Source organism: Pseudorasbora parva, chromosome 16 (assembly GCF_024679245.1).
Source record: "Pseudorasbora parva isolate DD20220531a chromosome 16, ASM2467924v1, whole genome shotgun sequence".
NCBI lineage: Eukaryota > Metazoa > Chordata > Actinopteri > Cypriniformes > Gobionidae > Pseudorasbora > Pseudorasbora parva.
Window position 1 is genome coordinate 18,633,869 of NC_090187.1, and position 17,492 is coordinate 18,651,360.

The window sequence follows — 17,492 nt, forward strand, 5'->3', positions numbered from 1 at the left end:
TCAGTTGTTGGCAAAGATCATGCGGTATATGTTTCCACATATTGCACAGCTGGCAAAGATATACTTGATCATACCGCAGCAAAAAACACTCCACACTCGCTGCAGGTCAAATTGACTGCTCAGTGTTTTTGATGAACGATTTGTAGATTTTTAGTGAGTGTAAGTGGATTGTTTCTGAATGTCAGTTTGCTATTTTGTGTTCACATTATGTTGTCTGTTAAAGCATGTTTTCTGAGGTTACTGATGCAGTTTTATGCACTTTTGTTACCTAATTTATTTGCATGTATTTATTTGCATTATATGCATGTAATTCATTATAATAAATAAAATGATATTTATATTTATACAATAAAAGCGTCTGAGCATAGTGTAACACTGGTAATACTGACTAGTAGGGCTGTGTATTGCCAAGAATCTGGCGATACAATACGTATCACGATACAGGGCTTACGATACAATATATTGCGATATTGTAAGAGAGGCAATATATTGCGATATTTCTTTGTGTTTTTAAAAAAATATAATTTAAAAGAATAAAGAACACAACCATATGCCTAAAACATGAGACAAAGTATTTCATTTAATGAATACAGTATAATTTACATCACTAATCAGTATTTTGTGCAATCTGAGTAAAGTAAAATGTAAAGTGCAGGATTCTTTATGTGTATATATGTTTTAAAGGTTCACAGTATAGCAGTGGCTATTTAACAACAGAAAGTGCAGTCCATTTCATGACTGAATGACTGTTTGTTTTATATTTAATACAGTTAAACTATTTTCTATAAAGCAGTCTATTGTATAAAGTGCTATTTCAAGGACTGAACTGCAGAGCTGGTGCATCCATATCCACATCACTATGATCTTTCATTCTGCTGCCACCGCTGTCAGTTTTGGTGTGTGTTTATTTTGTTACTGAGAGGAAAACTTGCAGTACAATAAATATAAATGATTCTCAGCAGAGCGGGGGACTTTAGGATGTTAAGCGAGCTCTTAGTTTCAATGTGTTTCCCGAGTATTAGATTTTAACTTGGCCTATTTTGCAAACAAAATGATTTTTGTTTTGCAAACTTGTCGATTTCCTTAGTGGCTTCTTTTTAGCTGAAGACAAAATGAGTCCACACTTCAGCTCTGTATACTGCAGGAGCGGAATAATTCTATCGTCTTGAGAGCTGGGTTTGCTAATGTAAACACTAGCGATGCACACACGCTTCTCCGGCTCCGCATCAGTTATACGTTCTGAGATAACACTGCCATCTAGCGGTTGGGTGTTATACATTATGTGGTTTAAACCGAACACAAAGCCTCGAATCTTGGATGTAAATAAATAAATATATAAATACAGTGTTTTTGAGAATCAATACAGTATCGCCAAACATAATATCGTGATATTCACGACGTGTATTGATATTTTCTTACACCCCTACTGAATAGGTAATGGACCTCCTAGTAAAGCTCTGTTAAGCTGCTGTTTTAACTGTAATGGTAATTGGACTGTTAGAATTGGGATAAACGTCCCTAAAACATCGATCACATGAAATTAAGAATATACTAATAATATTTAAACAATGTTTTTCCTTACAGTGAGAAAGGTAGGAAATGTTAACGCAGTTCACAGTGGCTGGCTGGACTGAAGTGTCAGTAAATCCAGCAGCCGTGGTCATTTGACCAATGTAATCTGGATCAATCTGCTTAATGTCAATCACACAAAAGAAAGAAAGAAAAGAATGACAAAGCCGAGACAACCCCTTGTTCTTGAGTCATATTAAAGATTTGTTCAAAATTAACAAATCGTTCATGAACAACACATCACTAGTACCATATGGTGAAAACATGGAAAGCAGGAACAGCTCATCAATGGCAGGGAAGTGTTTTCTCATAAATTACTAGATGACTTACTGCTTTTGAATTAATAACTTTCATAAGGGTTCATCTATATTTTATACAGTGAAGACTGAGTGATATTTTACATTTGATTACCATTTCTGTAGCCTACATGAAAATCTAGTTTAGACCTACATGTAAAACCTGAAAATAACTTTAATTTGTATGTTTGTTTGTTGTATTTATGTACGATGCATGTATATTATGTATATTGTATTATATACAGTACCAGTCAAAAGTTTGGACACAGTGGGAAAGTGTGTCCCACAAATGCACATTAATCAAGCATTTGTTCCTCGTCAGGGTCAGTCATTTAGAACCACGAGTTTCACTTCCATCTGCAATTTTTAGGCCTTAAACACTCGCTTCTTGTTCACATCATATACATGAACACAAGATTTGCAAACATTGTACACATGAATAAAATAAACCATAACACATACCCTTTTCTTTCTTTTTTTAAACCTCTTTTTGGTTTGTTTTTTAAATGCCTGTCAGTTTGATGGTAACCTAAGCTTCGTAATATTGTCACAGTTCACACCTTAATATTTCACCGCTTGTGCAGTCCATGGATGAAGAAATAGCGTCCTCGTGCACTGCTGCTGACAATTCACAGTGAAATCCACAAACGGCTTTGTAAATCTAGCCACTGCTTTCAAAGCCAGCAACCAATTTCCTCCCGCAGATCAGTCGACTTTTCCTATAGTATCCAATTTGATTCGGGTTCAGTCCGTTCATGAGTAGACTTAGCTCAACAAATCAACCAGCTTAAATTGCGGTCACACTTTTTGACTTAAATTTATTGTAGGTGGGTGTTAAAAAAAAAAAAAAAAATTAGGATCATTGGTTCACATCATATACACCCCTGAGTAAGATCATAAGCAGATCTTGAACAGATTAAAAATAAAATGCAATGTCCATACCTTTGAAAACAAAGTTTGATATTCTAATCCATTTATTGTCAATTTCTTTCCAAATTAAACAACTAAATATAATATTTGTCCATTTTTTTCCCCCTTTTAAGTAAATCAGTCAAAAAGATGATTTGACCTTCTTTGTGCACACCATGTCGATTTGAGAACATGAATACATTATGCACCTATTAATGGCTCCTACATTTCTCTACAGTGCTAAAGGCTATGTTGATTAGTGTTAGTTATTTTAAGGATAATGTATTTTTATAATGCAAGATGGCTTGACAAACCACATACTGTCACAATGGTGTGCTAATACTCTTGAAATTAAATGTGCCATTTATTTAGCTCTTTATTATTTACAATTGTATTATATGTACCACTTGGATGATGCCACGGCAGTCAAAGAACAATGGTGCAAGTGCGCTCACCACACACCAGTGATGGGTGGAGAGAGAGTGATTGAGCCAATTCAGTGGATGGGGTTTATTTGAAGGCCATGATTGATAACTGCCAGTGGAGAGAAATTGGCCAAGACACCAGTGTTTTAACACCTACTCTTTATGAGAAGTGCCATGAAATTTTTAATGACCTTAGAGTCAAGACCTCGGTTTAACTTATCTTCCAAAAGATGGAAGTGCTTGTTAGTGTCCCTGTGACTGAATTGGCATGAGGACCCACACAGACCACAGGGTGAAACCCCCCTGCTGGCCTTCCAGCGGCCACCTGGTTTTCCCAGGAGGTCTCCCAGCCAGGTACTCACCAGGCTCAACCCTGCTTGGATTTAGTGGACAACCAGACTAAAGATCTTCCTGACGTATCAGTCAAAACTTATCTGCATTTTATTTAGCTAAAGCAATAGAAGGGTGTCTTTGCCAATTTGCCCATATTAGGGATTTCCTAGAACGTCAAATATTTAATACTTATATGGGTCTCACTTTTGGACTTTCTGCATGAGACTGCCCTCTGTTTTAGAGTTTAAATGAAAGAACTTGCATGTGAGGGTTTAACGTTCCATAATGCTCACGTCGCCCTATATTGGGTAAAAATACAACAAAAATATTTCTCTCTAAAGATATTTTAATTAAACGTGGCAATTCTTAAGTTTTTATCTGAGTAAGAACACTTTTGGAATAAAAGCATCAAGTAATGTTAATATAATAAAACACAGAAAGGTGTCGGCAGTTAACATACTTTCCCTTTACAACAATAATTTCCCGTTTCAGGTCTAGCTAAATAATTGCAACTTACTCTGGTATAATGCTTTATATAGACAGTGTTCTCAAATTAGATCCTCGTCTTAAAGATATCACAATATATTGCCTTTCTTGCATTACCGCGATGTATTGTATCGTGATGCTCAAAATGCATACACAGCTGTACCACTGAAAGTCCTGAAAGTCCTGGCACTATAAAGGTCCTTCTCAAAAATTAGTATGTGATAAAAGTTCATTATTTTCCATAATGTAAGGATAAAAATTAAACTTTCATATATTTTACATTCATTGCACACCAATTGAAATATTTCAGGTCTTTTATTGTTTTAATACTAATGATTTTATCATACAGCTCATGAAAACCCAAAATTCCTATCTAAAAAAAATTAGCATATTTCATCTGACCAATAAAAGAAAAGTGTTTTTAATACAAAAAAAAGGTCAACCTTCAAATAATTATGTTCAGTTATGCACTCAATACTTGGTCGGGAATCCTTTTGCAGAAATGACTGCTTCAGTGCTGTGTGGCATGGAGGCAATCAGCCTGTGGCACTGCTGAGGTGTTATGGAGGCCCAGGATGCTTCGATGGCGGCCTTAAGCTCCTCCAGAATGTTGGGTCTTGCGTCTCTCAATTTTCTCTTCACAATATCCCACAGATTCTATACGGGGTTCAAGTCAGGAGAGTTGGCAGGCCAATTGAGCACAATAATACCATGGTCAGTAAACCATTTACCAGTGGTTTTGGAACTGTGAGAGTGGCTTTGGCACAGGTCGTGCTGAAAAACGAAATCTTCATCTCCATAAAGTTTTTCAGCAGATGGAAGCATGAAGTGCTCCAAAAGCTCCTGATAGCTAGCTGCATTGACCCTGCCCTTGATAAAACACAGTGGACCAACACCAGCAGCTGACATGGCACCCCAGACCATCACTGACTGTGGGTACTTGACACTGGACTTCAGACATTTTGGCATTTCCTTCTCCCCAAGTCTTCCCCCAGACTCTGGCACCTTGATTTCCGAATGACATGCAAAATTAACTTTCATCCGAAAAAAGTACTTTGGACCACTGAGCAACAGTCCAGTGCTGCTTCTCTGTAGCCCAAAGTGGCTTGACCAGGGGAATGTGGCACCTGTAGCCCATTTCCTGCACACGCCTGTGCACGGTGGCTCTGGATGTTGCCACAGTTACTTTGAAAAAGTATCTGATTATGATTACTCCTTTAAAAAGTTATTTAGTTACTTTAAAGATTGCTTGATTTTAAATGTAACTAAGTTAGATTACAAGTTACTTTATTAGTTACATTCAGCAGTTGCCGACAACACCCCTGCCGCCAAGTGTGTTGCCAAAAATGACAACCGTTTTTGGCAACACACTTTATTGGAAGTGCATTTTTAACAGTTTTACGCCGCTTTTTTTAGGCTTCTCCTTCGTTTTATTTTTATTTTAATAATTAAAAGGAACAATGAGATGTGCTGTGCTGTGCTGTGCTGTTGGAAACAACATGAGACCATGATAGCTTACGCCACTGTCAAGATATGGCTCGTGCAGGGTTAAAGAGTCAGTTTCTTCAGTGCAGCTGCTAGAGTTATGGACTTTTTACAACTGGTTCCTTCATTAATTTTCTCTGACCAGGTATCTATCTGATTGCGAAATGACCAGGAGTAGGCATAAATGCCTTCCGAAAAAGTCTTTCGAGACGTATTTAATTCCGATCACTCAAACAAACCAATTCAGAAGGTGCATGAAAGCATTTCAGACGAAACCGGACAAATGTAAATGTATTTGATTGTTTAAACCACATGTGTAAATTTTACTCCTGGCAAATAATTAAAAAATAAATGTGTGAGAGCGTATTATGTTGTAGTCAGATAGATATGATGGTGCTACTGCAACGTCGCTGCAAATGAGTAAAGCAAGCCAACGCAAATGGCCGTAAATGAAACTTTAAAATAAGTCACACAAAACACAATCATCTTCAATATAAATTAATGAGACTAATGATCTTACCAGTGCTTAGGTCACTCTCTCTCATTGCGATCTTTGAATTTGAAATGGGCTGCTGAATAAAATGCTGGAATCTTTTGCTTTGTTGTGAACTCCGTTAAATGAGCATATACCGCGGGAATTGAAGATCGGATTTATATTAATTTTGCTGAAGTGTAAGGTAGGCTATAAGACAACCTTCATGTTCTTTTTTTGTTTTTTTAGATGTATGTGTAGCCCGTTTCGTTTTTTTTGAGCGCCGTTGCGAGCAGTAGGCTATAGCAGGGATTCCCAAAGTGTGGTGCGCGTACCCCTGGCTGGCAGCTGCCACCAGGGGGTGCGCGAGAGGAAAAATGTAATGGCGGTCTGTTTTTTTTAATGAGATTTTCCATACAACAAAAAAAAGACAAGATGATCGCAGAAGATTTGGTTTCAAAGTGAAATATAAAAGTGCCTATTTAAGTGAGTTTGTCATTGTGTGTTGTTGTGTTTTTCATTAGGAATAATAGGCTAATGAACCCGCAGTTCAAGCAGCCCGCCCCTGAATCGGCGCCAATTCAAAACTGAAACTAAAATCAGCTTGGCTGCACAGTGTGTGCACTTACTGACGAGCTGTCATTCACAGTGTGCGCGCACTGGCGCGGTTTCAGATCATGCATATGGAAGCTTAACTTTCATAGGAATTCATTGAAAGTACTCGCTTTGCTCCGCTCTGTTATTAATGCCGGAGCAGCTGTGTGCATATGTTCCTTTCGGTTAGATAGAATTAGTGATTTAAAAGCCCTGTCGGTGATACTGGTGTCACACGTTAATTACCGGTGGGAATTTCCACACCGTCACTCTATGCGTGCCAACTAGTTTCATTCATTCCATATTATATATATTATCAGAGCTGCCAACTTTTCAAAAAAACTTGGTGGTGCCAACCAAAATGTTGCCGTACAAAGCAGAAATTGCAAAAATAAATAATAATAATAATAATAATAGCTCTCTCTATATATGCATCAGAATTTGAATGGGGTACTATTGTTTGTTTGTTTATTGCATCTATATGACGGTTTGTATATACATCCTATAGACACACAATTTTAAATCACTAGAGACAGTGGCGTAACTTAGTAATGACGGGCCCAGTGAGGGTATGACAAAAATGTTAACACTTTAGTTTAGGGTCCAATTCTATATTAGGATATTGGCTGTTTATTGCTACTTATAAATAAAATATTAAGGCCTTATTCTGTATAGGACCTACATCCCTTAATCATAATAAAGGCACGGTTTTATAATCACTGAGATTCCAAATGTGAGGTAGTTAGGGGGGTTCGGGGGCATGCACCCCCGAGAAAATTTTGATTTCTATGATCTACATATGTGCATTTTAATATGTTCTGAAGACCAAAAAAATTAGATAAAAATAGATTAAAAACCATGTCAGGGACAATTTTCGTCAGTGATGAAAGTAAATCTGGTTAACTGATATTTATGTTTTATGAATAATTTTCGCAGACACGTTAATTTATAGTAAGGCTACTGGGATAGGTAACTACATTTATTAAATTCATTCACAATATGCACACATTCATTAGGCTACTAATCTTATGCCCAATACAGGCAGAAAAAAATACTGAGCTATTTAATTTACTGAAGGCTACAAATGGAATTGATTTAGACCATTTTAGTTGGCCGTCCATGATTTAGACCAACTAAGATCAGTAGCTTAGTTTGGTATAGTTCTTTTTGCGTGCATCTCTCTCCAACACACACGTTCGTATTCTTGATCATACTTTGCTTTGGGGTTCAAAAAAAAAACTGGCTAACTTCACAGCGTTATACGGTTAATGAACATCCCGACACCGTTTAGATGAATCGCCTATATGTGAATATGTGCTGTGCAATTATTATTAAAAAAAAAAAACAATAAAAAAACAACAACAAATACGACATTTTAAAGAGAAAGCGTCTGATCTGATCATATGGATACGTTTGCACCAGCTCTGCAATATAGCACTCCAGACAAGTTACATTTATTACACTTTATACAATATAGCATAGCCTATTGCTTTAAAGCCACGCATATAATAACTATCTATAGGCCTAATTAAAACATGTATTCAAGAAATGTATTAAAAACGGACAGACTTAGCCTATCATTTCAGCTTTACTGGAAGGCCCCGGAAACAGGCAAGAGGTTTTGTTACGCACGTCAATCGCGCCGGCGAGTTCTGATGTTTTTTTTTTTTCCTCACTAATCATGATAGCGGATATCATTTTTGGTCATACAGATAAATGTGAGACATAATTTATAATAAACTTACAATAACAACAAAACTTTGTGCTTTTGTAAAATAAAAACGGTGCACTTTCTGTCTGCGAGAGAATCTGAAACTCACTGAATACTTATCACATGACATAAACATGAAACATACGTCTAAAGAAAGCGTGAAATTGCTACTTTTAAATCAAACAATTCACATTTTAGAGGGAAGTGTGAGTGGAGTGCACTGGCATACAACGGAATATCTAGCGCAGCGTCACACCAGTCTGCGTCGTTCACATGCTCTGATGAAAAGGTGGTCAGTATCCTAAGCGTGGTGGTTGAGTGCGACTGCCGTGTGATTTTCGAATCTGAAATATCATGTGGAGTCACAATATCATGTGGAGTCACTTTGTCACCAGTGGCCCGTTTGCGATGTGGGTAGGGTTGCACTGAAGTTACACCCCCTGACTAGAGCCATGATTTTCTCTAAATAGAACAAATTGATTATACATCATCAACCTACAGCATACTTTTACAGGGAAGAAAAAGGAAAAAATCTGTCTGTCCTGTCTGTTGTGCGGCTCTTTTTTTGCTGTGGCTGATCTAAAAATAATTTTTTGTAGTACAACTACTTTAAGTAGTTAAGTTACATTCAAGCTACCCTTATGAAAAAGTAGCTACACTACTATCAAAAAGTAGCTAGCTATATCGAAACTATTCTTCTTCTTTTTTTACAATGAGATTGTTACAAATAACTGAATAACTGTTAATGAAGAATGTTGTAATATTTGGGGTTCCAAGCAACATAATGCAATGTAATTATGATTTCAAAGAGTATTGGGTGAATTCGGGTTTATTGGGACACTTTTTCACAGTAATTTCAATGGGAAAAACTGTCAGAATTATTGCACAAAATTCTGAAATATACCCTATATCCCAAACTGGCTGTCAAAGTGCAAAATGGCTACAAATTTAACATCAGTGCAAGAACAAAATGTATGCAACTTAAATGAGATACTCAGGAGTCAGGATTAGGCTAAAGATGCAGGTTACTCACAGCACATGCAGTGATGAAGCGCGAACATAACCGCTCTGAGACTCCAGTCATGAGCTGCTCGCGTGCGCATTGCTTGACTATTTATTTTCGTTAAGAATTGTTTCGTTAAAAAACGGACATTTAAGTCCACATGTCATGAAACCAAGAAACTCTGCTTCTGATCACAGGTCGAGAGCTGTCATTCCAACCAACTTTGTGATGCAGTTTGCAAACGTTTGTTTCGGGATACACCGACTCGTTTAACGTTAATGATGGAACTTGCGACCATAGTTAGCTAGAGACGCTTTCGCACTTCGCTCATTGCTCGTTCTCGTCAGAACTCAAAACGGAATGTAGCTTTTGGTCGCGCTACACTTATTTATTTGCACATTTATCTTGAACCCCCTCACCGAAAGCATAACTAATCGATTACGAGTGGCTCATCAGGTAGATCTATAGATAAACTTATCTTTCAGGCATTTGAACGACAGGGTTGACACTTCAGCGTGAGAAATCAGGGGTGTGGCGTGTGAGCGTGTGAAACCAATCAAATGCGTGTGTCTCACGGCCAATGCGTGAGAGTTGGCAGCTCTGATATTATAAATATGACTGAAATCAGGGAAACCGTCAAGTGGGACGTTGTTATTGTCATTCGTGTTCTGGTTATTTGCGCATGATTAAACATGAGTCTTTATATGGTTATAAAACAAAGCTTTGTTGGTTTTTTGTTTTGTTTTTATGAAGTGGGTATTGGGGGTGCGCCAACCCGTTCGGGACAGAAGGGGGTGCGCAGGTAAAAAAGTTTGGGAACCGCTGGGCTATAGCCTATCAGCCTTCCCCTGACAGCTCGTCAAAAATGCCTTTGTGGTGGTATAATAACTAGCCTACTTTGTTTTTGATGTCAAAGTAGTTATATTTTGTTTTGTTTCTTTATTTTGTTTTGTTCATTTAGAAAAATATTTAGAGCAATTTTTGTTTGTTAAATTAAAGTTTTCATTTTTTTATGTGACGACCCAGTGAGTTAACCGCATGTTTAATCAATTTAGTCTCTCAAACCAACTCTTGAATTGTCTTGCCTATATAAACTTTAATTTAACAAACAAAAAATTACTCTGAACATTTTTCTAAATTAGGTTAATAAAGAAACGAAACAAAATATAACTACTTTGACATTAAAAACAAAACTGAACTATTTTAATGGCTGCAACAATGTAAACAAATAAAATAAAAAAATAAATAAAAAACACGGGCTCCAGCCAGACTCGGGCTGAGAATTTTGATAAGCTGTCGGTTTTTACTAAGGAAAATGACTAAAATTGTAACTCACAGTGAATTGGATAAGTAACTTGAATCTGATTACTGGTTTGGAAATAGTAACGCGTTAGATTACTCGTTACTGAAAAAAAGTAGTCAGATTAGAGTAACGCGTTACGGACATCACTGCTGACGGTTAGTAATATCATTTAAAATTGAATTATCATTAAAACCGTCAGTGATTATCACGGTTTTGAAAACTCGTGGCAACACCTATCCAGTCGCGCGCAACACTGTTTTCTGAATGGGAAGAAATGGGAAGAAATGACAAGGCAGTGACAGCAGCGAAAATATTCTAAAACAAACACCGCAGAACCATAGCGCATCTGATATGACTGGCATAAAGTTGGCTTGACGTTTGAGATTTGCAAATTAAGGGTATAATGCACACTATGGATTTTTGATATTTGATCAAATAAACTGTCAAATCATATGAAAATATGGATATGATTGATCTTACTGGGATACTGTTTAGGCTCGTATACAAAATATGCTAGATTTATATGTGTCATAGCTGATAGGACACTGATGAGAATATTGCTTGAACATATTTAGAGAGATATTAGAGATTATATTTACACCAAATTATTATTTATGCATTATGTGGTGCTATTGAAGACGGCCAATTTAAGAAATGAAATCCCACAGAATAGAATCTTGCTTTAAAAAAAGTGCATAGAGCTGCTTGGTTTTGTTGTTTGTTGATTTTCAAATATAAAACTTGTGGAAATTTTTCAGTGTGTGCATCTGTTCTTTTTGGACACCATCTCATTTAAACAAAACCGTGATAATATTGATAACAGTGATAATTTGGGTCACTATAACCGCAATGTGAAATTTCCATACCGTTTCATCCCTACTCCAGACTCCGCAGGACCCCAAGGTCTGGAATCGGTCCTTCTCCACAATCTTCCTCAGGGTCCGGTCACCTCTTCTCGTTGTGCAGCGTTTTTTGCCACACTTTTTCCTTCCCACAGACTTCCTACTGAGGTTCCTTGATACAGCACTCTGGGAACAGCCTATTCGTTAAGAAATTTCTTTCTGTGTCTTACCCTCTCGCTTGAGGGTGTCAATGATGGCCTTCTGGACAGGGTCGGGTCGGCAGTCTTACTCATGGTTGCGGTTTTGAGTAATGAACCAGGCTGGGAGATTTTAAAAGCCTCAGGAATCCTTTGCAGGTGTTTAGAGTTAATTAGTTTATTCAGTTGATTAGGCTCGTTTAGAGAACCTTTTGATGATATGCAAATTTTTTGAGTTTTTTTAGGGTTTTCAAGAGCTGTATACCAAAATCATCAGTGTTAAAACAATAAAAGACCTGAAATATTTCAGTTAGTGTGCAATGAATCTAAAATATATGAAAGTTTAATTTTTATCATTACATTATGGAAAATAATGAACTTTTATCACATATGCTAATTTTTTGAGAAGGACCTGTACGTAGAGCACACTTTAGGTATGATAAACAGAAGCTCAACTGTGTGTTTAACTTATCACATTAATCAAGAATTTTTTTCTGCTTGCATTTACTTTGTTTGTTTGTGCTTTAATGTATGTGTATAGCTTTGCATTCTGAAGATGAACAAAAGTCTTATGGGTTTGGAAAAAACAGAAGGGTGATAGAAAATGATATTTTTATTGAACCCTTTAAATATTAATGAAGTTGCTGCTGCTTTTTCTTTAGTGAGCAATTTGGCTCTTGTAAAGCCAGATAAAGCAAAAGCAGTGGAGAATTACCTGATTCAGATGGCTCGCTTTGGACAGCTTGGAGGAAAAGTAAGATGGCAGATGAAGCATAATTAATAATGTGTATTAGAATGTGTACATTTTATAGCATTAAGTGGTTGTGTCTTTAGATTACAGAGGCTGGATTAATAGAGATCCTCGAGAAAGTCAGTCAACAAACAGAAAAGAAAACTACTGTAAAAGTAAGTACTTTTATGCTATCATTAAAAATCTGTTCTCGAGATTGTAAAGATTAAAGCATCATAAATCTATAAGTAAACATATATTTAGTCAATGTCTGATGTTTTATTCCCAGTTTAACCGACGTCGCGTAATGGACTCCGATGAAGAGGATGATGACTAATATGCAGGTGTTGTAAATCAGCTGGGCTTTCTGTACAAGAATACTTTTGGTATTCTGGTCTGACTTCTGACCAGGGATTGACTATGACTGACAGATCAGTTGTCCTGCCCAAAACACAATCATGGGCGAAGAACTTTGATCTGTGGTGGTACAGGAACTCTTCATTTAAATATTGTTAAATACAGTTTAGTCTTTTACTTACTATTTAGTCTCATAAAATGATTCTCTTCATTTTTCTTTGCCTCAACACATTGCAGCAATGCTGCTACATTTTTAGATATTTTTATTTTTTTCTGAAAATACAGTGGACATAATGTTATTGCAATAATTGGAACTGGCCTCATATCTTTGATTTTTTTTTGTGTGACTTTTTTGAAGAAAACGCTGTGCAACTGTTTACATAATAAAAGCCTTAAACAAAAAAATTGAGAAATTCTTTCTACATCAGCATTTGTGAGATGCATTGCTTGTCGCACACTGTCAAGACATGCAGACCAGACCAGTCTTAACCAGACAAGGCCCAACAAAGTGACACATGATGATACTGATTTTTTCCCCCAGTACTTTTAACAATTTTCCTAGTCTTAACGCAGTTAGCACATCTGTCTGTGTAGGCTGTACAATTAACACATTTTTTGTTACTTTTACACAAAATACATAAATGGTTGAACTTCTTTTACACACAAGCTCGACCAAGACTGAAACTTAAACTGAAACTTCAAATTTACAGATGCTTTACCAATGTATGTCAGAACAGATGACATCATGTTCTAAACCTAACCTTATAGGCTAAAGGTAAAGTGAACAGCTGTTCATTCTTTTAATATTCCTATTTAATAATTGTTTACTCGACACAACAAATCTCAGCCGGGACACAGTGTTACACACTATTATCCAGATTTTTTTGAGAAACCAACAGGTAGAATGTTGTATAACATTACATTTAACATTTACATTTAATCATTTAGCAGATGCTTTTATCCAAAGCGACTTACAAAAAAGGGGAGAGCAATAGAAGCAACGAAACAAACAAGGCCAACAGCCTGTAAGAGCTGTAAGAAGTTAATTAGCACAGTACACCGTTTTTTTGGGGACAAACAAAGAAAAATTAATGGATAGTTATGTGCTATTCTTTATTGGTCAGGTGCAGTTGGAAAAGATGTGTCTTAAGATGTTTTTTAAAAATGGCTACAGACTCGGCAGCACGAATTGAGATCGGCAGGTCATTCCACCAGGTGGGAACGGTCCAGGAAAATGTCCGTGAGAGCGATTTCATGCCTCTTTGGGATGGAACCACGAGGCGTCGCTCACTCGCAGAACGCAAGCTTCTGGAGGGTGTGTAAGTCTGAACAAGCGAGTTTAGGTATATTGGTGCAGAGCTAGTGGTTGTTTTGTAGGCGAGAACCAGTGCCTTGAATTTGATGTGAGCAGCCATTGGCAACCAGTGCAGTCTGATGAAGAGAGGCGTAACATGAGCTCTCTTCGGCTCATTAAAGACCACTCTCGCCGCTGCATTCTGGATCAGCTGCAAGGGTTTGATAGTGCATGCTGGAAGCCCAGCCAGAAGAGCATTACAATAGTCCAGTCTGGAGAGAACAAGAGCGTGAACCAGGAGTTGTGCAGCCTGTTCTGATAGGAAGGGTCTAATCTTTCTAATGTTGTATAAAGCAAATCTGCAGGACCGGGCTGTTGCAGTAATGTGGTCAGTGAAGTTTAACTGGTCATCAATCACAACTCCAAGGTTCCTGGCTGTCCTGGATGATGAATTAAAGATATCTTAAATGTGATTATGACTAGTCAAAAACCAGTTAGAGATATCTCTAATTATAATTTTTACTAGTAATAATTCACTTAGAGATATCTCTAATTTGATTATGATTAGTACAATTGTAATTTGAGATATCTCTAATTAGAATTATGTATAAAAACAATTATAGATATCTTTAATTACAATTTCTACTAGTCAAAACTCATTTGAAGATATCTGGAAATATTTTCCAATGGAAGAATATAACTAGTCAAAATAGCATTATAGGCCTAGATATCTTGAATGTATATTATGACTAGTCAAATTAACATTGTAGATATCTTCAATCCATATTATGACTAGTCACAATCACATTGTATCTTAATTGCAATAACGACTAGTCCAAATTGCAGAGGAGATATCTGGAACTGGAATTATGACAAGTCAAAACTGATTTATGACTAGTATGCTAAGGCATATTTAATGCTAAAACGGCTTGGCATAGTGGATTACGTCTGAACGTCACACGTCTGAACGTCTAATGCCCGATAAGCACATGAATTGCTATTTAATATATAGTCAGTGCATAACCGTATATTTTCTTATATATATAGAAAATAGCCTACTATTTGGTTTGTGATTTAAAAAAAAAAGTATACTAATAATAAATACAAAAACTAACATCACAACAGTAAAAAACTAGCACGGGTTTAGCATAGCCTATATACAATAATAAATAAAAAGAATCATAGTAGAGTGGATGCATTACTTGAGTATATTCTGAATTTCTTTTTTTTTAAATCGTGAACTTCTTGAAAGCTCATTTGAACCGGGTTGCCGAAATGAAAACCACCAGTAGATGGCAGCAATGAACTGTATACTATTAAGATTACTGGAAAATGTTCAACCTATTCTTTCAAAAACAAATATATATTTAATTAATACCCACACAACTCCTTTCAGACAAGTGCAAGTGTTTTCTACTGGTGTGCTGTTTGGAACTATATTTTCATTGACTATTGTGTGAAATGCCTGTCCTTAACAGTTTATCTGCAGGCATTCTGGTTTTCAAATGATTTCTTTTTTATAAGCTAAAAACTGCTTATTACGGAAACATTAAAATATATGTATATTTACAAATTCGTGTTTTACTTGGTATTTTTCCTCAACTTTTTGTCTCAATTGGCAGTTAATTTTCATTATATATATATATATATATATATATATATATATTGAAAAGAATGATTCACTTCTGGGTAATTATATATATATATATATATATTACCCAGAAGTGAATCATTATAAACCGTATTAATGCAGCCTAAATGTATGTGAAGTTGTTGGTTCTTATGATAGCAAGATTTTCTCGGCTATACATTTTGAATTTCACTAATGAAGGGCAATGCAAAGCATGATTCGGTTTATGGACTATTGTATGCAACTAAACCTTAGCAGTATCAAGCAAAACGGTTTTGCACGTCAGACTAGTCCGTTAGCGCATTTGAATGACGAAGCACAGGATCGTGTCGTTTACTGATGTTTACTCACGCGAACGATAGCCAACAGCACAGACATTTGAAGCAGTTTTACTCACCGGCTGCTTCCAAAGAAGGACCAACCCTTTATCGCTGGGACCGCTCCGTCAAAAACACACTACTTTTGGTATGATTTGGTGAAGTCCTGTGACAGCATTGACCGTGGATATCCACTTTGCGAGGCGACCGAAGCGATGTTGTGAAGCTTCCCGTCATTTCTGCGTTCAAATCGGTTCAAATGCAGTGCTGCCTTCCCGGAATGCTGTGCCGAAGCATTGAAGTCGCTTGATGTCACCCATAGGAATAAAGTGGAGCGCGGCGTGACAAAAGTATTCACGGACGACTGGATCTGCACCTGAGAGAGTGTTTATGGCCGTGCATTTCCTCTCGAGTTCGAGTTAGGTTTATTTATAGAGCACATTTAAAAATGGCCAAAGGCCAACTAAAGTGCTGTACAACAGGTTGAAGAAAATTGTACATAAAGTATAAAAGATAAAATAAAAAAAATAAAAACTAAGAAGCAGAGGCAAAATGGGTTGGTCTGAAGTAGCTCATAGGTGTGGTTTGGGCGTAACGTGAATAAACCAATCAGAGCGGCATCCAACATTCCCTTTAAAAGCAGGTGCGCAAGTTCCATTATGGATTGCTATTATTATGGCGTATTTACCAGGCGCACGTACGAAACAAAAATATATTGCTGTATATTGGAAAATTTCATGCAGTACATTAGGCAATATATTCACATATATGGGAATTAATATTTATATCTTTCAGTATATTGCAATATATTGAAAGCGGCAATCATTTGTATATTTTGCAATATATTACATGAATATATAATATATTTTATAATACCATCAATATATTATTCCATATATTTACAATATATTAAAATATATTTCAAGTAATATATTGGTAAATATATTTTCCTTTCGTAAGGGAGTGAAAGACAGAGAAGTTGTGTTGTATGGGGATGGGAGAAACCCACCCAAAATAGCGTCGGTTAAACAGTTTTTTAGTTTTTCAGTCGATTTTTTTTTCCTGGCTCTTGACGGACAAACCAATTTGTCAGATGTCCTTATATATATATATGTCTTGCCACTATTGGGCCAACAGGTCTGATCCTTAATTACTACAATAAGCCTGAATAATTTGTAAGCTAGATGTATGCCTATTTTTTCACATCTTCGTGGCACACTACAATGTGTTAATATTTTTTTTAGTGTAACAATTTATGATTTGCAAAAATAACTGTTGCATCTGTGTAGATTTCATGAGCAAAGTGTATGCGCGTTGTGCACGCTATACATTATGGTCAAGCATGCGCCCTTAAAATAGCATAATGAACAACGCGCAACGCGCCACTGACTTTAGACCAGGTTTTTTCTGGTCAGTGGCGCAACTGTTTAATGGAACAGCAAAATAGCACCAGGGATTGTTTGCGCCGGAACACGCCTCCTTTTTGCGCTGAACCACCCAGGGAGCGCAAGTTCATTCACTAGTTTAGCGACGTGCTTC

General features: G+C 36.7%; 1 protein-coding gene across 1 annotated transcript in view; it reads left to right on the top strand.

The window, feature by feature from the left end:
• pdcd5 (programmed cell death 5) overlaps nt 1–13,125 on the top strand; it is a 32,837-nt gene extending 19,712 nt beyond the window's left edge. Inside the window, exons 4-6 of the mRNA XM_067419917.1 lie at nt 12,288–12,379; nt 12,460–12,531; nt 12,645–13,125. Coding sequence (XP_067276018.1) covers nt 12,288–12,379; nt 12,460–12,531; nt 12,645–12,692 — 212 coding nt within the window. The 3' untranslated portion in view covers nt 12,693–13,125. The remainder of the gene's footprint in view (nt 1–12,287; nt 12,380–12,459; nt 12,532–12,644) is intronic.
• The last annotated feature ends 4,367 nt before the right edge of the window (nt 13,126–17,492 follow it).